General features: G+C 45.2%; 2 protein-coding genes across 3 annotated transcripts in view; both read left to right on the top strand.

Moving 5' to 3' along the window:
• Positions 1-1,572: 1,572 nt before the first annotated feature.
• Positions 1,573-19,907, top strand: LOC110086772 (guanylate-binding protein 3). 2 transcript variants are annotated; one of them, XM_078380320.1, is made up of 18 exons: positions 1,573-1,727; positions 2,903-3,070; positions 3,164-3,273; positions 3,960-4,072; positions 4,702-4,889; positions 5,882-6,073; positions 7,335-7,435; positions 7,900-7,989; positions 8,515-8,740; positions 9,678-9,805; positions 10,385-10,494; positions 11,601-11,809; positions 12,522-12,755; positions 13,767-14,047; positions 14,824-15,036; positions 15,169-15,271; positions 16,489-16,682; positions 17,868-19,907. In XM_078380320.1, the coding sequence occupies exons 2-18, from the start codon at positions 2,908-2,910 to the stop codon at positions 17,988-17,990; spliced, it is 2,778 nt and encodes a 925-aa protein (XP_078236446.1). In that variant the 5' UTR covers positions 1,573-1,727; positions 2,903-2,907; the 3' UTR covers positions 17,991-19,907. The 2 variants fall into 2 exon arrangements, with proteins under 2 accessions (XP_078236446.1, XP_078236447.1); XM_078380321.1 differs by having other exon boundaries at positions 1,586-1,727; positions 2,907-3,070.
• Positions 19,908-22,998: 3,091 nt separating this feature from the next.
• Positions 22,999-23,828, top strand: part of LOC144584340 (guanylate-binding protein 3-like) — a 29,407-nt gene continuing 28,577 nt past the window's right edge. The window contains exon 1 of the mRNA XM_078380327.1: positions 22,999-23,152. The gene's annotated coding sequence lies outside the window, so the exon portion shown is untranslated. The remainder of the gene's footprint in view (positions 23,153-23,828) is intronic.

Genomic DNA, 23,828 nt, shown 5'->3' with positions numbered 1-23,828 from the left:
ACCTGTCCTGTGGCCTTGATGTGATGCACTGCTCTGAGGCGTGTCTCTTCACTAGTATCAAAGGAAGAGTCTTCTGACCGTCCAGTTCACTTCTGGACCTGGAATGGGAGGCCAGTGTCTTGTTCTTCACCTCAGGCGGCAAAATATCTTGAGCCAGGCTTCTGACTTTGACCAGGGCAGCCGTGCTAGGAAAACCAGAAGCTGCCACAAAAGAAAGCTTCTATACGGATACAACCTCTGTCCCAGATTACAATATCACCACACTAACAATGGTCCACAAAGCATATCTGAGCTCACAAAATGGGTGCAGGAACTTAAACCAATCTCTTGTGTTTTTTATAGTGAAGTTACAGGATGTTTTGAGCAGTGATTTTGAATCCCACCCCTATCTGTTTTGAAGATATTATGTATTCTCGAATGTTGTAGCAACAAACTAAATAAAAACATTAGTCTGTCCCAAGTACGTAAATAAACACTGCCTTTTTCAATGCTTATTTGGGTGAAATGCAGCTTGCTCTTATTAGCTGTTAAGTCGAATCTGACTTATAGCAACCCCAAGAGTGAGTTCAAGGTTAGGAAGATGTTTAAAGAGTGGTGTGATTATTGCCACCCTCCCTCGGCGAGTTTCCACTGAATGGGGATTTGAACCCGGGTCGAGAATTTGTGAACTGCAAAGGAGAAAATGAGATGAAGCCACAAAGACCCGACAGAACAAACTTCCTTCTACACCTCTAATTACAAGTTGCTTTACAGAGATGAAGTCATGAAATGTTTCATTCTTTGATCACTCTATGGCAGTTGACTACGTAAACAAGTTCACTGTATCTCTGAGGACCTAAATAGGCTTCCTACTGCATTGCATCTCTTAATAATTCAGCTTTGGGTAATATGTTAGGAATCTAACCAACTGTCTCCCTCTTTACAGACTATGATCTCTGCCCCAGGAAACAACTCTTAGCACTAGCAGGACAGTTAAATCCACACAGCATTCAGTTTCTCACCCTGGTTTATAGCCTGCGATCTCTAGTAATTAACACGAGCCCTGTCACTTTTCTCAATGATCTGTGTCAACATTGGTCATCACGCCAATCACCGCTGAGATACGTACAAGGGGCACAGTAGTTGCACTTCTTATTTCTGAAGATCCACAAACACTGAAATACAAAAAACGCAGAAACAAACCTATCAAGTCTTCAGAGAGCCACAGTATTTTATCTTTTTTTTCTTGCTGCCTTTTTTTTTGGACAGAAAATTAAAAAAAGAGACACCACCCGTTGTAAGCCGCCTGGGGTGCTTTTCAAGGTGAAAAGGTGGGGTAAAAATCTTTTAAATAAATAAATATCCCCCCCCCCCAAGACGGGGTCCCATAGCCCCGACCCGATTCTGTGTTCCCTGTTTCCTCCCCAAGAGTTTTGATCTCAAAAGAGATCGACTCGTCTCCTCGCAACTCCACGGAGCCCTGTGGCTTTTGGCAACCGGGAGTGGCGATCTCTCTCTCTCACACACACACACACACAAAACACAAACACACACACAAACACACACACACTTCCGCGCCTCCTCCCGCGTTGCGGAGCCACAAACGAAAGCGAAAGCGGGCGGCGGGGAGCGCCGGCAGCCGCCCTTTCGCCGAGCCGGGCTCGCCGGGCTTCGCTACGGCTGGGGAGTGGGTGTCCGTGTCCCCCTTCCCCGTTACCCCCCACCCGGGATCGGCGCCTCGAAATCAGGTTGGCGGACGCAGAATTTTCCGCTCCCCGTTGGCCGAGGGTTGCGGAATCGGGCTCGCCGGGCGAGGACGGAAAGAGAGAGAGAGACGGGGGTCGGGTGGGGATAGCGAAGGGGAGTGTGGCGTGTTGTTGTTGTTGTTGTTGTTGTTGTTGTGTAGGGAGCTTCTTAGGGGCTCCGCTGGAAGCTGGCTGAGTTTACAGGACTTCACGAGTTTGTTAGAAAATTTGGTGTTCTGCCGTCCAGCTGGAAGTCACTTAAGGGTGGCCCTAAGGCGAGGATGATTTTTTAAGGAGTGGTTTTAGCAATTCCACCCCGTCTCCCGCGAACTTCTAGGATCGAGTGGGGATTCGAACCCGAGGCTTTTGGGTCCTAGTCCGTCTCTCTATCTAGTACATTCCTTCCTTCCTTCCTTCCTTCCTTCCTTCCTTCCTTCTCCCGCTCCTGTTAGTGCCCAGGCACTATCCTGGGCGGTTAGAAGAAATATAATGCAAAAACGAAAATTAAGGACCAAAGCATTAAAAGCAACTACAGTTAAGCTTGAAAAACGGATGGCAGAGAGCAAGTCCTATAAAACCAGAGCGGGCAGAGGAAAGGCGGGAGGAAAAAAGGTTAATCATCACATTGACTTACCTGCGAGTAAACATGCAGTTGGATTGCTGGGTGATGGCTTGCCTTGTTTTGGAGCATCTGAAAAGGGCTGAAGATCAAAGGCAGAGACAGTCCAGGGTGGCAGCAACTGAAAAATTACAGCAGCATATCAGTATAGCTCAGTGGTTCAGGTATTTAGCTGGGGAGTCACCTGGTCCATAGGGTGCCTTCCAGCCCTGCAATTGAATGAGGATGATGATGACTAGAAAAAATGAAACACGGTCAGAAACAAAATTATAAAAAACGTTGACTGGTATTATAACTGTGGCACAAGTCATCTAAAATGAGAGCCAGGTGCCCACAGGATCACACCCTTAGTGATGTGAGGGTAGAGTGTCTGGCTTTGCATTGGGGAAAAAAAATTGTTCAAAATGGCTGACCAACATCATTAAGAAAAGCAAGTTAAGAATGAACTTAAAACAATAACATGATTAAAATCATCACAATAATCAAAGGACCACAGCAGTCGGATGAACCTTGTCAGGCCTTTTAACGTTGTCCCGCTTATTCATTCTGTCTTTTCAAGCCAGGATGTCAAAACCGGTATGTCTGGTGGACCCGTGTCTTCGTGTGAATCCAGAAGCTTTGACCTTGCTCAGGCGGCTTTCTGGCCCTCTCTACGTGGTGGCCATCTTTGGGCCCAAAGGCACCGGGAAATCCTTCCTCCTGGATCAGCTGGCGGGGCAGGAGAAAGGTGAGTGTGTGATGCTTTCTTTGGGGCATTTTTCTGACCTCTTCAGAAGAAGGTCCCATCTCTCTTCACTTTTGGCATCCCCTCCGTCCGCAGGATTCGGCTCCGCACCAGGAATATGGCTGCAACGCCTGCCTCACCCAACAAAGCCAAATGAAAACCTCTTACTGCTGGATACAGAAGGTGTTCCTGAGCAAATGGAAGAAGTAAGTGTGTGTGTGTGTGTGTGAGAGAGAGAGAGAGAGAGAGAAGAGAGAGAGAGAGAGAGAGAGAGAGAAGAGAGAGAGAGAGAGAGAGAGAGAGAGAGAGAGAGAGAGAATTTTAGAGTCTGGGCCATATTGACACTCTAAAAGGGGGAAATCCAGAAAGAACCCTTGCACAATTTTCTCCTTGCAAGAAGTCAGTGAAATTATCTAGGCTGCGAGGGGAGAGTGGCTGCCTATACAGGCCCTCTCACAAGCTTTGTGACTGGGGATTTACAATCCCTGTGTGTGTGTGTCTGTTCTGTGCCATCAAGTCGGAACTGACTTATACTGACCCTAAAAAGGATTTCAGGGTGAAATATTTAAGGAGTGGTTTTATCAGTTCCACTCCCTCTAGTGAGTTTTCATGACCAAGTGGGGATTCGAACCTGATCTCCAGAGTCTTAATCCATCACTCGATCCATTACACCACACTGGGAATCATTAAAATCCCTAGTTCTGTTCTAATAGGCTTTGAACGTCCATGGATCTTTATATCGTGGAGATTGGTGTGTTCATATGCTAATATCTGCCCTTCAAGCGCTATTAAAGGCACAGCGATGGGGGCTGTTTGAAAAGGGGGGCCACCACTCTTAGTGACCTGTGCCTTCTGTCTTTCACGTCTGATCGTTTTTCTGTTGTCGTTGCAGGAAGAAAATGACTTTTTTTCCAGGCTCTTCTGCTTAAATGTATTGCTCTGTGACCTTTTCATATACAATACTAAAGGGGATGAAGACCCTCAGAAGGAGCTCGACAAGCTGGCGTATCCTTCTGAGTTCAGCCACTGAGTTGCACTTGCAGGCGACCATATACTTTACGCATCCATCACCTGTAATTACAGTGGTGCCTCGCTTGATGAGGATAATTCGTTCCGTTGAAATTTCTGTTAAGTGAAATCCTCATCAAGTGAAACGAAAAAGCCTATTGAAATGCATTGAAAACCGGTTCAGTGCATTCCAGTGGGCTAAATACCTTAGTGTCCAGCGAAGATCCTCCAGCGAAGATCCTCCATAGGGCGGCCATTTTCGGTGCCTGTAAAGCAGGGAATCTGTCCAGAAACACAGCGGGGAGCCATTTTGCACAGTGGGCGGCCATTTTAGAGCCGCCGATCAGCTGTTTTAGAATCATCGTCTAGCGAAAAATCGGTTCCCGAAGCAACGTTAAGCGAATTTTCCCTATCTAAACATCATTTTGCGATCGCTATTGCGATCGCAAAAACCTCATCGTCAAGCAGTTTCATCGTTTAACAAGGTAATCATTAAGTGAGGCACCACTGTATCTGTAGGGCTATTTTGAGGAATAATCCTCATTCAGAGTTCTTTCATGGATGATGGAAAGGCCCAGCCTTCTAGAAAGCAGCTGCCTTATTTCCTTTACAGACGTCTCCTGTAGATATGTGGCAGAGCTAGATAATAAGGTGCAGGTCCTGGAAGACTACGCTTTGGAGAACAGCTTCTTGCTCAACACTGTCCTGCCTCCGTTCGTCTGGTGCCTTCGCGATGTGGCTTCGGACACCGTTTGGGAAGAGATGCTCCAGGCCAGTAACCATGAGATGGATGTTCTCCTCACTTCCTTGGCAGGTGTGCTCCCATAGCCTAGTCTTCTCTCACTAACCACTGGTGGACCAGGTGCTCAGGTCGGTCCTCTTGTGACCGGACATTCTGCACCTGTGGGGTGGGGGAAATTAACGTGGAAGCAGCTCAAGAATTTCTACAGAGAATCTGCTGTGCAGAGCAAAGAGACTCGTGTGAGTGTGTTTGCACGAATGGATGCCTTTGACATCTCCTGCGGTGGATCCGATGTCCCAGTGTTGATGGAAATTGCAAGTTAGAGGACAGAGTGAGGCCGAAGGAGGGTGTTAGAGGTTGAGAAGTGAAGGCAGTAAAAGCATTTAGAACCAGTGCAAATTCCTGATTACAGTGGTGCCTTGCTTGATGACGTTAATTCGTTCCAGTGAAATCGCTGTAGAGCGAAAACATCGTCAAACGAAATAAAAAACCCAATTGAAACGCATTAAAAACCGGTTAATGCATTCCAATGGACGAAATACCTAACCATCCAGCAAAGATCCTCCATAGGGCAGCTATTTTCGAGTGCCTGTCTTGCGAAAAATACTTTCTAAAACCAGCAGGGAGCCATTTTGAGCAGCTGGTGGCCATTTTGAAAACCCAACAATGAGCTGTTTTGATTGTCATAATGTGAAGAATCGGTTCCTGAAACAGGGAACCTATCGTCGCAAAGCGAAAAAAAAACCATTAAAACATTGTTTTGCAATCGCAATTGCGATCGCAAAAACATTGCCATGAATTGGATTTGTTGTTATATGGGGTAATCGTTAAGCGGGGCACGACTGCATTTACTGATGGAGGGACAGAGGTGGTTGGTGGGGCAGACGTGGGAATGTTCTCATTTCTAAGTCTTTTGCAAATGTTGCCTCAGCTTATGCTCCATTATGAGGGTTAGAAATCTGTGTAAATGGGGATACCACTTTGCAGTGAGGTGCACGTGGTTTAGGTCCTTTCGTCGGCAATGTTTGGAACTTAGCTTTCGCTTTGACACGTTTCCACTTCAGAGGACACACCAAGCAGCTGCGTACAGAAGCTGTTCCCTTCGCACAAGGCCTTCTGCTTCCACTCCCCGCATTTGAATGAAATTGAAAAAGAGGCTTTACTGGATGAGCCGCACCCCGTTTTCCAGAGGCAGCTTAAGGCGTTTAAAAGCTATGTCCTGAGCAAAACACAGAACAGAAACATCAGCGGGGAAGGTAAGGGTCACATTCGTTCGGCAAATAAAGCTGTTCTTTTGGGGGGAATAACATGGAAGAATATGTGGGACATTTTTCTGCAAGTCCAGCATGGTGAGTCCAAGGTACTTTTGCTGCCAGAGCCAAGCAGCAAGATGGCGCTTTGTCCCAACAGGACTGGTAGCAGAATCTTGATTCAATATCAACACCTAAATAGTATCTGCCACTACCCTTGAGTTGTAGCACAGAGCAATGAATCCCAACCTTGAATCTTCAGACACTCTTGGACTGCAACTCCCAGAAGCCTTGACAATTAGCTGTGCTGGCAAGGGCTTCTGGGAGTCACAGTCCAAGAACATCTGTGGACGCAGGTCTTAGAGGACCAGGACAAGCCGTATGGCATGCTTAATGTTATTGCCTTCCCGTTGTTGTTCTGTCCTCTCCCAGTACCTGTATCCTGAGGTGGCCGCCTTCCTCTGGCTAATGGCAGGGTTGCTTTTATATTTAGGGTCAGCTCAAGATGTATTGCTGTCTTTGATCTTCTTCACTGCCTTGCTGGAGAAAGATGGAGGTGGATCTGATTCCCTCCTCGGAGCTTTTCCTCATTATATTCTCTTCCTACTTAGCTTCACAAATCCCCTTTAGAACATATGCATATCAAAGAGAAGAGTGCATTGGGAAATTCAGAGTAGTGGGGAACATGCATTTGGCCGAGATCTCTTTCGGGGCAATTTGTTAATTATGTATTAGTTCTGTTACTCTCCCGTCTTTCCTACAATGACCTCAAAGTGGCAAATGTAGCTTCCTTCTTCCCTACTTTATCAGTACAACAACCCTCAGAGGTAGGTCAGGCAGAGAGTATTTTCCAGTGAATTATCTGGTACCTAAATGAAGATTTGAATCTGGCTTTGCAGAAGTATTTTTACAGGGGAATAAGTGTGTTGGGGATCATCCCCACATGTGGACTGAGCATACTTACTGGCCACAGGATTCTGATCAGGGAGGAAGGCTGAAAACTGGGTAGCAGGGAACGAAGTGGCTGATCGTCACCATAATCTTACAACAGCAGAGCTGGAAAGGAACCTATGCATCATCATAATAACAGTCATTTCCACAGCTTAGAAATGGGCTGATTTCCTCTCATCAGGCTACTGTTAAATGCACAGGAGCAGGCCAAGCTCTCCCCTTCTCTGGTTAGTTGGCACACCCAACTTTCACCTTGAGGTAATAATGGAACGTTACTTGAAAATTTGCAATGCTGTAATTTGTTACTGTCTTTCAGTTTTGTCTGAGAAGCTGGAACAGTTTGTGGAGGCCCTGTCTTGGAATCAACCCATTCTTCTGGATATTATCTGTGGAGGCTTGCAAGCAGCATCTGCATGGGTAGACTATTCATTTTATTTGGAGTGTGTGTGTGTGTGTGTGGGGCATCATAGCATCCCAGCAGTATAGAATACGTTAAAAGCACTAATTACGGACTGGAAGTAGTGCTTCTACACGCCTGTGGTTGCACCATAATGGAATGGGCGGTCATGGGCAGGAGGACCAGCAAGCCATCCATGTCTGCCTGACATAGGAGATATTTGATCTGGAAACCTCTTAATTCACAGCTGGGTCTCTTTGCCCTCTGCCCTTTACCTGTGCACCATAACTTTAGTCCACCGGATAGCTGAGCCCCTGGTCTTGCATAAAAGCGAGTGAGCTAAGCCTGAGCGATCACTGTGGATGGTGAGAAACAAGGTCCTTTCAGGTCATGGAGGAGGCTTGCCTGTGAGAGGAAACCCTGGAATGGCCTTAGTGGAAGATGGGGAGGTTCGGGGCTAACCCATGCCTTTTCCTCCTGACAGGAGAACTCTGAAGATTTTCTGGAAACCACGATGGAGCTTCCCAAGGAAGAGATTCCTAGAACATCCCACCCTTCTGTGTGGGAACCCATGGTAGGTAATGAAGAAAAGCTCAGAGCTGGGAAAATAAACTGAAAATGGATGGCTCTATGTGAACGTGAGGGAAGTAGCTTCACATTCTTATTCCCCGTAATTTCTAATGATCGGCTGTTAGAGGTGCGAAGATATTTTTGGAGTCCTTCTTGTGGTCTTTCGAGCGGATCTGTAACTGTTAACCCACGCACCCACCTCAGTTACGGGCTCCGTTCAGGAACAGCCAAACTGGTCATAGAGACTGGCCGACCAATGAGAATTAAACATAATACAGTCGTGCCCTGCTTAACAATTGCCTCCCTTAATGAGGAAATCGCTTTACGATGAGGTTTTTGCGATTGAACGATGGTCTAAATGGGGGAATTCCGCTTAACAATGATCGGTTCCCTGCTTCGGGAACTGATTTTCGCTTTACAACGATCAAAACCAGCTGATCGTCAGGTTTCAAAATGGCCGCCGGCTGAAGATAATGGCCCAGAACCTGCTAGCGCCTGCTTTCCTGTCCTTGATTTTCGATCACAACAGGTTCCTCAGAATCCACGGACTTCCCCTACCACAGCTCAAGCGAACGATATGGAAGCCCCCATCTGCCTGATAGAAAACAGGCCTGGCGAAAAGCTGGGAGTTAACCAGGAAGCCCTGGAGATCCTTCGGAAGATCAAGCAGCCGGTGGTGGTGGTGGCCATTGTGGGACTATACCGGACTGGCAAGTCCTATCTTATGAACAAGCTGGCAGGAAAAGAGCAAGGAGGTGAATGTTGATATGTTGGCTTGTTTAGGGCTCCAAAGTGGAATCGTTATTCCTAACTTGGAAATGAGAATGTCACAAAGTTACATTTCGTAAGGAATTGAATGAATAACACCGTTTTTTTCTCCTGGGGATAGAATAATAAGGGATGCTTTGTAACTACTTTTAAGGTAACTTTTAGATGTCCTTCAAGGGCTTGAAAGTGAAATGTTTTATGCCAATCTTTTATCAATCCTGAGCAATGTTCCCTCTAATTTTTTGGTCCTACTGTGCGGGAGCCTTGCCCCATATGCGTGCAGGGAGCAGGGTTTCATCTGAAGCGCGGAAGCAAATGGGCGCCAATCCTGGCTGCCGCTGTGTGGCACTGCTGGAGCTCTGCATGCGTGCACGTGCACCTTAGAGGGAATGTTGGTCCTAAGGGTTTTACCCACCTGAAAAGTATTGGGGAAAAAAAGCAATTAATACAATGAGTTTGCTGTTTTAAAAATGGCAGGAGTAGCAAACTGCTTTGATATGAATTATTTTTGAAAAGTAACTTTGACAAATGGAGTTACAGGACCTTTTCTGTTCTATGACACTCTTTACTTTCATTCCTGCTCTAGAAGTTCATTCAATTAACTCACGCACCCAAGGAGGCTGCATTTCACCCGTTACCACCCCTTCTATACCCAAGCAAACATCTAAGCAGCTTGTTTCATCCTGGGTTTGAAGCCTTTGGCTCTCTTTTGTGTTTTGGACTGCAATTCTCATCATCCTTAAGGTAGAGCTTTCAGAGAGCTGAAATCTGAGATATCCAGAGTCTGAAGTGATAGGGTTGGTCCCCGTTCACAAGAGTTTTAAAATGATGAAAGTACTTCAGTGAAAGTAGACGGAGGTTTGGTATTGCGACAGAAATCCTCATGAGTGTCATTTCTGTACTTTTCCATGCTGGCCCTTCCAGGTTTCTCTTTGGGTGCCACAATACAGGCAAACACCAAGGGCATCTGGATGTGGTGTCGGCCACATCCCCTGAAGCCTGATCACACTCTGGTGCTGTTGGATACAGAAGGACTGGGCGATGTAGAAAAGGTGAGTGAGGGGCAGCTGGAGGGTGTCCACGAAAGGTCACCCTCGAGGCGGCTTTTCTGGCAGGAGGTTTATTTACAAAGATGGAGATCACTCCCAAAGAGAGCAAAAGGCCGTGTCCTGGAATGGAATGGAAAAAGGAAGAGACAACGCAGCAGAATGTCTTGGTGCCTTGTGACACCAGAACGTAATGAGTCTCCTTCTTGGGGAAAGGGCAATTTATAAGTTGGTTGGTTGGTTGGTTGATTGGTTGGTTGGTTGGTGGGTTGGTGGGTTGGTTGGTGGGTTGGTTGGTTGGTGGGTTGGTGGGTTGGTGGGTTGATTGGTGGGGTGGTGGGGTGGTGGGGTGGGTGGTTGGGTTAGTCAGATGGATGGATGGATGAATGGATGGGTTCGTAAGTGGATGGATGGATGGATGGATGGATGGATGGATGGATGGATGGATGGATGGATGGATGGATGGATGGATGGATGGATGGATGAGTTAGTCGGATGGATGGATGGATGGATGGATGGATGGGTGGGTGGGTGGGTGGGTGGGTCGGATGGATGGATGCCACTCATTTGTGTCCCTCTCTGCAGAGCAACACTGAGAACGACTCATGGATATTTGCCCTCTCCGTTCTTCTCAGCAGCACCTTCGTGTACAATAGTATGAGCACTATTAACCACTACGCACTGGAGCAAATGCAGTATCTTTCTGTAGGAAGATACTGGGGTTGGTGGAACATGAAGGTTGGTGGAACATGAAGGCATCCTAATGCCGCCCCTTCCCCTTCCCTCATGCCCTTTTCTGAATGAGAGGAAAAGAATGGATTCATGACCTTATGTGAACTGCCCAGTAGGAGGGACAGGAAGTCCTTTATGGGCGCTCCCAAATTGCCCTGAATGTTGATACCTACAGAAGGACATTGGAATCCTCCCCCACAAAAAAACACTTATTTCACGTAGGAGTTGTATTATAAAATGAAGAATGCCCATCTGATGCATATAGGGAGTTGTTAAATCATCATTGGTTCATCTGTAAACAAGTCTGCCTACCAACTCACAACCAGAATACATTACAAAATGCTGCGGTAAAATTAAGTACTTGAAAAACTGTTCCAAAAAGAGGAAGGGAAGGACAGTTCCAGGTGTGCCTACCGCCCACTCCCGCGCAGAGTTTCTCCCTGCCCTTAAAAGACAGTTCCTTAAGAGAAAGGGCCTTGCCATTTGGCAGCCGAGTTTGGCTAACATGAAAAGGCAACTATTCCTTGGCATTTAATTTGTTCTCCTTGCATTAAAAAAAAAAACCTCTCCAAAAGGGGGAAGTGAATCATGAGAGATTCCCTGCCTCCCCTGTCCAAATAATGGGGTTTACTCAATGGTACTCCACCCCTTGACTTGAGCGAGTGGGGTAGGAAGGACGGGGTTTGTGCCTTGTGTGGCATTTCTGAGAAATATGTAGATTATGAGAATGGAGCTGGAAGAGGGGGTTAGGTGTACGACTGTCCAGCAAACCCATCTTCCTTTTTTCTAAAAAAAGGTGGCTTTTTCGCTGTCATCCTACAAACTGCCAGTTGGTGAAGTCACCATGTTTTCCAGTCTTCCCTATGGAATTTACAGTTCTTAAGGTTTTCTGGGACAAGTGAGCGCCTCCTATATCATCCATATTTTTGTGTCTGTAGTATAGCAGCCACAGATACAAAAATGTCAGTTTCTAACCCAGGAGGCACCTGACAAAGGAGGCGCAGTTGGCGGGCTTATTGCTCCCTATCGGAGGGAACAGCCACTTTCATTTCCTTAGCCCACTTCCCAGCTATGTGACTGAACTAACGGAGCATATCAAGATGAAGACCCCAAGCAGGAACCGCAGTGAGAGCGACAACAGCTTTCCTGATGAGTTTGCCAGTTTTTTCCCGACGTTTATTTGGGTCGTGCGGGACTTCACGCTGCAGCTGGCACTGCAAGATGGCCGCCAAATCACTGAGGACCAGTATCTGGAGAATGCTTTAGAGAGGAAGACAGGTACCATTGGCTGGAGACCGGCCGATCAAGTATGATGCGGGGCTGTATCCAAGATGGTATCCTACCTAGTACCCTTAGGCAGACTTTAAAATCAGTGAATGGTTGTAGAATGGAATGGGACGAATTTAGGACTGGGAAATGGTACAGTGGTGCCTCGCATTACGACGTTAATTTGTTCCAGCGAAATCGCTGTAGAACGAAAACGTAAAGCGAAGTTAAAACGCCCATAGAAATGTATTAGAACCCGACTACTGCGTTCCTATGGGCTGGAAACTCACCGTCCAGCGAAGATACTCCATAGGGCGGCCATTTTCGCTGCCTGTGCAGCGAGGAATCCGTCCCAGAAAGCAGCGCGGGGGGGGCATTTTGTTTACCTGGCAGCCATTTTGAAACCACTGATCAGCTGTCCGAAAATCATAGTTTCGCGAAGAATTGGTTTCCGAAGCAGGGAACCGATCATCGCAAAGCGAAATTCCCCCATAGGAAACATTGTAAAGCGATCACAAAAAGTTTGTCATAATGCAGTCTAGTCGTTAAACGGAGCGATCGTAAAGCGAGGCACCACTGTACTTTGAGAGGAACCAGTGATAACAGACTAATCTGTTCCTAATAAAGCCGCACCGTTTGATTGGTCTGGGGCCCTGATTTGGTGATGGGAACTGAGCATACGTCGGCCCATTTTGTGATGCACATGTGCTTGATTCTCTTGCAGATGCCCCAGAGAAGCAGGACCTTCCCAAAAAATGTCTACGGGAGTATTTCCCTAACCGCAAGTGTTTTGTATTTGACCGACCAGCCTCACGGCATGATTTGCAATTCCTAGAACATCTACCCGAGTCAAAGCTGAGCCCTGAATTCATGGAGCAGGCACGCCGCTTCTGCAACTACATTTATGAGAATGCTCAGGCCAAAGTGATCCAGGGAGGACATGTGGTGACAGGGTCCTGTGAGTAAAAGTGGTAAAGAGTGCAGCGGAAAGCTTTTTAGGAGATAGGACCAGGAAGCCCAGAACATGTGCCTAATACAGTCATGCCCCACTTTATGATTGTCTCGCGTTATGATGAAATTGCATTGCGACGATCTTTTTGCGATCGCAATTGTGACTGCAAAACGATGGTCTGAATAGGGGTTTTTCGCTTTGCGATGATCGGTTCCCTGCTTTGGGAACCGATTCTTCACAAAACAATGATTTTCAGACAGCTGATCAGCGGTTTCAAAATGGCCACCGGGTAAATAAAATGGATCCCCGCTGTTTTCTGGGACGGATTCCTCACTGCACAGGGACCGAAAAAGGCCGCCCTATGGAGGGTCTTTGCTGGATGGTGAGTTTCCAGCCCACTGGAACACATTGAAGGGGTTTCAGTGCATTTCAGTGGGCTTTTTATTTTCACATTACGATGTTTTTGTTCTACAGCGATTTTGCTGGAACGAATTAACATCGTAATGTGAGGCACCACTAGTTTTTCAGGGGTCAAAGGAGCAACTTCTTAGCCCTTCATAACTTCTCATAGTACCCCCAAAGAGGGCACTTCTCGCCTCACTCATTGGGGCTATTTATAGGGTTTTATTCACATGTTATTTACACAGCTGTAGCTTCCTTAAGCCCTCCAGAGAAGGCAGGATTGGAAAACCTAACTACAGGCGTACCTTGGTTTGCGAACACCTCAGTTTATGTAGTTTTCGGTTTACGAGCCAAAATCCATAAGAAATAATATCTTGGTTTATGTTTTCCTTTTTTTCCCTAGAGTATGAAAGGGTTTTCCCCGGGCACATTGCGCCTATAGCGCCACCCCTTTCATAGCGCAATTGATGTTTTGATTTGCGAATTTTCCGCATTACATGATGTTGCATAGAACGGATTAATTTCGTCACCCCAAGGTGTTCCTGTAGGGGGCGTGAGGACACTGGAATGCTGAATCCAGCGTACTCAGCTGACATTCTTTCTTCTGTTGCGCAGCGTTGGGGAGCTTGGCCGAGTCTTACACGGAAGCCATCCGGTGCGGTTCCATCCCTTGCATCGAGAACGCAGTGCTGGCCTTGGCCCAGATCGAGAATTCGGCTGCCGTTCATGAGGCTGTTCAACGTTACGAGGCTATGGCAGACCTTATGTTGATGATGCCTACGGAAGATGTGGAAGAACTGCTGAGAGTACACTCGTCTTGTGAGAAAGAGGCCATTCAAGTGTTCATGAACCGTTCCTTCAAGGATGAGGGTCAAGTGTTCCAGGAACAATTGGGGGTACAGGATGATGCATATTTATTTATTAGATCAGACATTTCTGCATCACCCGAAACTACAGTAGTGCCTCGCTGGACAGTTACACCGCATGACAGTTTTTTCGCTAGGCATTGGCTTTTTGTGATCGCTATAGCGATTTGCAAAACAGTGATTTCTATGGGTGGAATTTCGCTGGACAATGTTTGGTCCCTGCTTCGCAAACCGATTTTCACTAGACGACGATTTTGACAGCTCCCTCTGCGCTCGCAAAACGGGTGTTTTCGGGACCTAATCTTTGCAATACAGCGATTTAAACAGCTGATCGGCGGTTCGCAAAGCGGCTTTCCTACGGCCGATCTTCGCTAGACAACGACGATTCTTCCCCATTGGAACGCAATAAACAGGTTTCAATGCATTCCAATGGGGAAATGCTTTTCGCTAGACAAAGATTTCGCTAAACAGAGATTTCAGTGGAACGGATTATCATCGTCTAGCAAGGCACCACTGTATTAAGGTGATTTACATTAGTAAAACGTCAAGTGGAAAGAGGGATTGGAACTAATAAAATAGGAAAAAAACCCTTATTAATGCCCATTAAATGCCTGGGAATACAAAAATGTCAGAACGACTGACCTAAAAGGTAAAGACTCAGACTTGGGACTCAGAGACCCAAGGATTTGCCAACATCTCTGTGCAAAAATTCTATTTTAGGGCAGAGTCTATGGATCCCTGGACGCAAGGGCTTGTTTCCGTGGTCAGCTGCATCCATTACAGCCTTGGTCTTTTCTGCTTCGCAGAACCAGCTGCAGTCCAAACTTAAGGAGCTCTGCCGTCGGAACGAGCAGGCGTCTTCGGACCGCTGCCAAGCCGTGCTTATGGAACTGTTCCAGGACATGGAGCAGAAAATCTGTGATGGGAGCTATTCAGTGCGTGGTGGCTATCAACAGTTCCTGAATGACCAACAGAACGTAGTGGAGAACTACAACATGGTGGCTGAGAAAGGATTAATGGTAGTTTGGCCAGCAACCTTGCCTTTGACATTGGTTTTGGGGGGCATAAACATTACAGAGTCTTTCTTTATAGACTTTGGGGCAAATGCATGAAGTCACACACACACCCCTTCCTTCTGCTCTTCCCTTTAGGCTGCCAAGGTCCTACAAGACTTCCTGCAGGCTAAGGAGATGGTAGCACAGTCCATTCTGCAAACTGACCAGGACCTCACAGAGAAACAGAAGGAAATTGAGGGTAAAGCCCTGTTTGAAGAGCTTTGCATGCTTTACGCCATGCCTCTTTGTCTTGGAAGGAGATTGTATCAGCCTGTATTGCCTTTGCATTCTCATGAATTCTTGCAGATAGCCTAATGTCATTTAACTGTCCCATCAGAGGCACCTTCATTCTCATCTTAGAATTGGAGAGTTACTTAGAATTTTCTGCTGTAGTTCAGGGGAAATGCACTAGTAGTGGGTTATTAGGGTTCTGTAGGACGCATGTAGCTGTGGCAGCTAAAGAGATATTAAATTGCTATAACCAAGTCATGTAGATACACTCTTGAACAGACGGAAAACCAGCCAGCTAGGCATGAAAAGCAAGGCATTTATGAGCTGTAACCGTTTTCTCCAGGTACATTATAAAGCACTGTTGTTAATGTTTTATATCTTTGCTCTAAACAAAGACAAAAATTCTGCACCAGAAAGTGACTCAAGTTTGCAATCTGAATTGCAAGTTTTTACCAATGCAAGAATGGGCGATACCTGTATAAGCCACTAATAAAAAACAAAAAAACCATACACTATATTTATTCTAATTGTTTTCCTCATAAGGAGAGCTAGGCACATTTGCAGTGCAGTATATTCTCCATTCTTGGACAATAAGAACTTTTACTTAGCCCCTCCTTAATGTCACAGGCATTGCCTACAGATGACTGTGTTGTTACTGTTACATAGTTCATCTGTTTTTCCACAGCAAAATAACATTCTTACATTTAGCAAACATTAGAAACAAATTTAAAATAAAACAAAATGGTTAGGCTTGCCTTCTTTCGCTGTAAGGACTCGGAATGTACTTCTGCACGCAGTATTAAATTCTGTGCTTCGTGGACCTGTTAGGAGCATATTAGGAACATATAGCTCTGACTACAGGTAAAGAGAGCATTGGGGGCCGAAGGTGGCAGAAACCTGTTACCAAGGCATTGCGAACATTCTTGTGGAAGGAATGTAGTTGTAGCTTTTGCAGCCTGAGAAAAAAGTAGCGTAGAAGTATCCAACTGGCTTGGAAACAAATTGTAGTAAAAAAATTTGATTTATCACAGAAGTTCTAATGTTTTCTCAAGATCTTTTGGGAGATCTGGGTATGTATAGAGTTCAATTTATTTTAGAACCAGTCCTGTTTCTAGAATTCTATAACAACACCAATACAGTATGTGGGTGTATGTTCCTGATTGACTCATTCATTTCTATTGTTAGTGGCAAAAGCCCGGGCAGAGGCCTCAGAAAGGGAGGCTCAGCTGCAAAGAGAAATGAAAGAAAAGACTCAACGGATGGCCCAGGAAATGGAACGAAGTTACGAGGAACATGAAAGGTACCTCATAGCCAAGATGGAGGAGGACAAGAGGAATCTGCTGGCTGAGCAAGAGAGGTTATTGAACCAGAAGCTCCAGGTAAGAGCTCTTCTCTGTCCCAGCCTTTTTGAGTTTATTTTATTTTATTTCAAAGCGTGTTTAAATGGATACCCACTCCTCATCTGAAGGTCTCAGGAGCACCCATAAGGAAATAAATCAAGTATTTTGGTCACCATTTTTAAGACAAATACACCTCATTTGGAATGGTGGGTTGGTAGATGGGACGGCGAATGGGTTTTCAGTAGCTGTGTAACTTCAGTGTTTATTCTGCTTGCTGGAGGAGGTTGTCAAAGATGGTTCTATTCCTTGTACATGCTTTTGAATCAGCTGATAAAAATGAGCAATCCAAGAGGCCAAGATATTTTGGTGGAACAGAAGCAACTCCGATGCCTAGGAGAAAGGAGATTTGAAAGAAAATGGTGTGGATGATGAGAGAGAGAGAGAGGGAGGGAGGGAGGGACAGATGGACGGACAAGATAGATAGATAGGTAGGTAGGTAGGTAGGTAGGTAGGTAGGTAGGTAGGTAGGTAGGTAGGTAGGTAGGTAGGTAGGTAGGTAGATAGATAGATAGATAGATAGATAGATAGATAGATAGATAGATAGATAGATAGATAGATAGATAGATAGATAGATAGATAGATAGATAGATAGATAGATAGATAGATAGATTTAAAAAGCATTTTGTAATAAATGCTGGCAGAACTTGGAATAGTTATCTCTTGAGAGTAAAGCTCCCAGACTTCTTTAGCAAGCAGGATGGCTGGAAGAAGAAGTGAGGTCCAAAAATGCCAATTCCAAGGGAATTAGAAAGACCTTTTATGTTAATATGACAAAGTGCAGCCAGTAGGCCTCCTGTGTGCCCCCCTGATGATTCCCAATAGATAACTCTCAACTTCGGGAGGCAGTTGAGGACTAATGTCCCTGTGTCCCCCGCCCATCTTTATTTATGCTTAAAATCAATATACTTGCAGAACGAGTGACCAGAAGTCATTCTCAGCTTTGACAAAATAGTTTTTTTTTTTGAGCCTAGAATAGTACAAGGAAGGGCCAGCAGATATTAGGAAGCACTCTGCTCCCTGGATGGGGCTGTAGAGGGACTTTTTGAGTGGTGGATTGGGGATCCCTCTCTGTGGCCTGAGGGGGATGGTTTTGGTAGCCTGGATCGTCTAGTTTTTGTCCACTCCTGCTCGGTGTTCATCCTTCACTCCCTCCTTCCCAACCAGGAGCAGAGTCGGCTTCAGCAAGAAGGTTTCCACCATGAATACTCAAGGCTTCAGGGTGAGATTCAAAATCTGCGATCTCAAATATCTCAGACAAGGCAAGAACCTCCGTGTCGAATCTTTTGAAAATGGCATCTCTGGGAGACTGAGGAATGGATCGAAAATCTGGCCCTGAATTTAGGCCTGTGCAACTTGAACACGATCAATGAATGGAAACCTATTGTTGTGTCAGAGATAACAAAACCAGTATTTCGCCTGTATTTGTGATATGTCTGTATCAGTATTCACATTTTTAATGCCTGCATTTTAAAGTAGAATGGACGATTAGTGTTACACCAGAGAAATTATCAAAAATGTGTAAAAATGTTTCTACTAAGTGTTGGAAATGTGAAAAGAAAGTAGGGAACATCTATCATATGTGGTGGATGTGCAGTAGGGCCAAGGAGTTTTGGAAAATGATTCATGAAATGATAGAGAAAAATTTTAGGGGTTAAAATTTCTGACACCAGAAATGTTCTTTTTGAATATATTACCAGCTACACTCGAAGAAAACAAGACTTACTTGACCTTTACACCTGATAACTGCAGGAATAATAGTGTATGCCAATAAGTGGAAGACTACAAAGGTGGAATTTATTGAGAAAATTTTGGACCTAGCAGAAATGGATCTTTTGACAGATACACTAAATGATAGACTGGATAATAAGAAATGGGAACCTTTATATACCTGGATGAAATCTACACTAATTTAAGTAGAATAGATTAGATTAATATTATGTTAGAGACTATAAGACAAGATGAAATGAATGGAACATACTGTAATAAAACGCTCTGGTTGCGACGGATAGAAAAGTAGAAAAAAATAAAATTAAAAAATATTTTAAAATAAATAAATAAATAAAGTAGAATGGACGAAAACCACAAATGGCAAAGGCATGTTAAAGAGATGAGAGATCTCTACGTTGTCTGTACACTTAACTTCAAGTGTACAGAAAACCAAGATAATTTGGATGTGCTTGGCCATGATGGACACCCTGATATTTCAGTCTAGGGTATTCTTTAAGTGTACTTTTATCTGAAGTAAATCACTGTGCACCCGTCCAGAGGAAGCATTTGTTACCCTTTAACTTGTCCTACAGCGTGATGATGGCGATGGTATTTTTCCCATTGTCCAGATGAGGTGAGGTTCACATGGGTACGAACAGCGAGGAAGGGGGGCAAAAAGCTTGTTTTCAAGTTTCATTTTGCATTAGGGTGGAGTTCAAGCAGTGAGGCTCTTGAGCTGGCCGTTCTCAATATTAGCATGAATCTACTAACAAAAATTTGAAACAAACACGTTTTAATCATCCAGCACAGAATAACTTTTCTAAAGAGTATCAAGGATTTCTGGAAAAAATCCTCAGTGTATTCCATAGAGTTGTTGTGAAAGATGTCTGATTTCCATGTGAACCAAAGCCTACAATCCAGCAGAGAGAATCATTTTTTTTAAAAAAAAGGTTTATGAAATATATTTTTTCAAAAGGCTGGTGTGAAAGATAAGCTGATTTCCAAAGGAAACGGAGCGAGGAGTGGATTACTGCCATTAAAGGGCAGAAATTAAAAGATCTTAGTGCAGAGGTGTTCAAACGCACTCATCCAAACATATGGAATGCAGTGAAGAGAGTCATTTTCAAAGTGTTTCTTCATATTCTGAAAATATTTCCAAACTATTCCTTTAAAAATTGCTGATTTCTCAGAGAAGAGAAGTTTTCAGGGATAAAAGCAGGCAGAATGCCTGGTGAAATTTCAGGGCACAAAGCAGCTGGCACAAAGGGAGAATTTAAAATGTGACCCTCAAGGAAGTCATGAAATGTTTTCTGGAGGGTTGCGAGTCGCCTGATATGTATTATGGCCCTTGTTGAATGATTTCTAACTTGAATTTTCAGAGATATTAAAATTAGTGTGTGTACGTATGAGAAACAAGGCCGGGGGCCGGGAAGGACGAAGCCTCTGCTTTCTGAGAAGGGATGATGTTGCCTAATTAAAAATACATTTTTATATGAAGGAGGTTGCAGGTTACTTGGCTATTATGAAACCTCTCAGAAGCTCAGGAGTAAAGTTAAGAGTGATATAAGGTCCCTTCAAGGTCTATCTGACTTACATCATTCTTAATAAGGTTTCCATGGTTTGTGAGATATAGAAAGAGTGGCGTTATTCTTACGAGAGTGAGTTTTTATGGCTGGCCACAACTTTGCCATCCCTATTATGCAATCCATCCATCCAAATCTTCTCAACATCCTATATAAGACGTGTCTGACTGAAACACCAAAGTTGACAAGAAGGACAACGGAAAAAGCCATTTTTGTGGGACTTCAGCCACACAAAGACATATTTGGGTGCCAGAGTGCATTAGCTGCCATTTTATTTTATTTTTTTACAATAAAAAGGACAGCAGAGAAACCTTTTCATATTCTCCAACTTTTTGAAAAAATGTTTCCTCAACCGACACCACATCTTTCTGGATACATTGGAGCTGCCTTTTGTATTGTGTCTGCTGGAGTGTTGACTCATTGGAAGGAAAATTATAAAAAATGGGGGGGGGGCGGAAGTCACCAGAGGAAGCAGCACCTTTTGAAATGCTTATTTCGGTGATGTGGGGTTGTTGCTTTGTGTTGTCAAGTCACCTTGTACCCTGTATGACTGACGAGGAGTACCTGCTGAATGCCTTGAAGAGGAAACCAGGTACAGTGGTGCCTCGCTAGACAATTACCCCGCATGACAGTTTTTTTGCTAGACATTGACTTTTTGTGAATTTCGTTGTATGTGTATATACTTACAATGACAATAAATTATTATTATTATTTTGCGATCGCTGTAGCGATTCGCAAAACAGTGATTCCTATGGGGCAATTTCGCTGGACAATGTTTGGTCCCTGCTTCGCAAACTGATTTTCACTAGACAACGATTTTTGACAGCTCCCTCCGTGCTCGCAAAACGGGTGTTTTCGGGACCTAAGCTTTGCAAGACAGCTATTTAAACAGCTGATCGGTGGTTCGCAAAGCAGCTTTCCTATCGCTAGACAACGACGATTTTTCCCCATTGGAACGCATTAAACAGGTTTCAATACATTCCAATGGGGAAATGCTTTTCGCTAGATGATGATTTCGCTAAACAGCCATTTCAGTGGAACAGATTATCGTCTAGCGAGGCACTACTGTAGTATCAAACAGGGACAGTTAAACACTAATATTAATGGTTGAGGCCACTTGGCATCCCCCCCGCCTTCCTCCAGTGCAGAGTACCTTTCGCTTAATCGTCTCCCTTTCAGGATTGGCTCTGGGGCTTCAGTTGACCCTTTTGGCCAGGTGCCTTCCCTCTTTGTCATGTTGGGTTTTATGCTACAGCCTTTCCAGGACAAACCAGGTCACTCAGATTCCTCAGTCCGGCTGGCCGTGCCCTTGGCTTCAACAGTGGATTCTGCTCAGAACTGAGCTGATTTCCCAGCAGGGTATTTTCAGGGGGAGAGGAGTGAAAGGAGCCCTTGAATTTTACTGGCCATCGTCAGGCGTTGGGCTTTCTGCCAGGACAAGATTAATTTCTCCTCTCTCTTCAGCTTTTCAGGAAAAAATGGTTGCTTTCGCTTTCTGTGTCTGCCTCATCCAAGCATCACAGACGTTGCCAAGAAAGGCGGAGGAAAACCCGGTCTGCTGGATGTCACCCACACAACACACCCCTTCAAAGACACCTTTTATACCTATCATCCTCCTGCATTTTGCACAAACAAGCTCCAGTTGGCTGCCGATCCCTTTCCAGTGCTGTTTTTAACCTATAAAGCCCCAAACAGATTGAGTCTAAGCTGTCTCTCTCTTTTTAAAAACATTTTATTAATATTTCAATCAATCTAGGTTCTCTTGGTGCTTGTTAAACATCGTGTTGCATGGGTTACTCACAACTATTTGTTTTCTGTGTCTTGGTGTCTTCTTCGTTATCTCTTCAAAAATCTATACACTTTTTAAACATCTAAACCATTCATCTGAACCAGCACCTTTTGAAATTTTTCTTTGGCAAGGCAGAGCTTGTTGCTTTGTGCAGACAAGGATGTGGGTTGGGGAGCATCGGCAGTAGAAGTGGAGTTGAGAAAATGTTCTGGGACCTTGTTCTTCAAGGACCTTGTTCTTCAAGGTCCAAAGGCTAATAAAATTAGCAGCCCAGCCAAGAAGTGAGAACCGTGCAGGGGAGCGGGCCTTTCCTGGTGCCACCACCGCATCCTGGACCTCTCTTACTGAGGAAGCTTGGGTGGCCCCCATCATCCCCTCCAGCCTTCAGGAGATCCTCGGAGACAATGTGCTCCGCTTGCCCATTTTGTGAAAAGGGGCGCTAATCTGATCTGAGAAGAGAAGACTCCCTGGAAAAGACCCTGATGTTGGGAAAGTGTGAAGGCAAGAGGAGAAGGGGACGACAGAGGACGAGATGGATGGACAGGGTCATCGAAGTGACCAAGATGAATTTGACCCAACTCTGGGAGGCAGTGGAAGACAGGAGGGCCTAGCATGCTCTGGTCCATGGGGTCATGAAGAGTCAGACATGACTTAATGACTAAACAACAATCTGATCTTGGATCTTCAACCCGGTGAGCCTCCCTTGCTCTTCTCCTCTGCGAATGCTTTTTAGTTGCTAGGATTACCGTGAAGCCTTTGGCGTTAAGTGCAAGCGCAGCATATTTGCCTAGAAAATGAGATGTCACCAAATTGGGATGGTCCGGAAAACCCCCTCTTCCTGATGACGGTCTTGGTCGCAAGAGCGCATAATTTCCTCTTTCCTGGAAAAGGTGATTTCCCAGCAGCGGCTTCCCCCGCCCCTCCTCTTATTTTGGGGACAGCTGAGAAGAAGAGGATGAGTTTCTCCTCTCTGTCTCGCCTTGCAGGCAATCGTTTGCTTTCGCTTTTCCTTTCGTATCTTCACATGTTTGGCTTCCGATGGGAAGGCGTTGCCATTGGCTCTTGGCGATGAGGATGCTGCTGGAGGTCCCTTTATGAAGGGGAGAAGGGCGCTCCCTCTCGGGCAGACGTCGAGCGGGGCTGCGGAGATATATCGTTGCTCCTTCATCGCAGAGAGAGCTGAATTGCGCTTTGCTTGCGTTATAAAGCCCGATCCGTCCGCTCTTCTCAGCATCCTCTATCAGACGGGCTTGACCAAAACGCCCAAGACGTTGGCCAGTAGGACAAAGAAAGAAGGCCAATTTGTGGGACTTCATCCACACAAGACGCAACTTCAAAGACATCTCGTCTGTCTGTCCATCTTCCAGAAGGTAAGCAGATTGCCCCATGGTCGGGCTGTTGAACTTGATTCCAACCTCCCCCCCCCCTTGCCTATGGGGTTAGTTCTTGGAGAGGTGAAACCACGGTGGGCATTCACCGGCAGAGGAAGGGTTAAGTCTTTCCTTGCTTTTTTTAATTCATTGGGTAAGTCATGGAGCAAACCGTATGGAATTGGGAAGGTAGTGCTTAAAACACGGGTGGGGGCAACTTATTAGATCTTCAGCCCCAGCTAAGAAAAAGACTGTACTTGAATACTGGAAGTCAAGGACCAATGAACATTTTTCTAGAAAAGGAGAGAAGTAAAAAACAACAAAAGGGAGGGGACCCACAAAAAAGCTACCCCTTGAGTTTGCAAGTGCTGAGCAAGGCTGTTGAGGATCAGAGAGGAGATCCCTCATGAATAGGTTGCTGTAATTCGGGGGGGGGGGCAGCTTCTACAGCCATTGGGTAAAGTGGGAATTTCCAAAGGACTGGCCATAGTCTCGGCGTTTTAGTAAAAGAAAAAACAAAAGCAGAGGCTTTAGAACCTTCACATACATAGACGACTCAGAGACCCCCTCTTTATACATTTTGACAAAATAAGAAAGAGAGAGAGAGAGAGAGATAAACAAATATTTGTAGGACTTTTAACAACTAACAGTTTTAATTCAGTGTGGATTTGATTCC

This window comes from Pogona vitticeps, chromosome 9 (genome assembly GCF_051106095.1).
Source record: "Pogona vitticeps strain Pit_001003342236 chromosome 9, PviZW2.1, whole genome shotgun sequence".
Lineage (NCBI taxonomy): Eukaryota > Metazoa > Chordata > Lepidosauria > Squamata > Agamidae > Pogona > Pogona vitticeps.
This window is presented reverse-complemented; position numbering and strand designations above follow the sequence as displayed.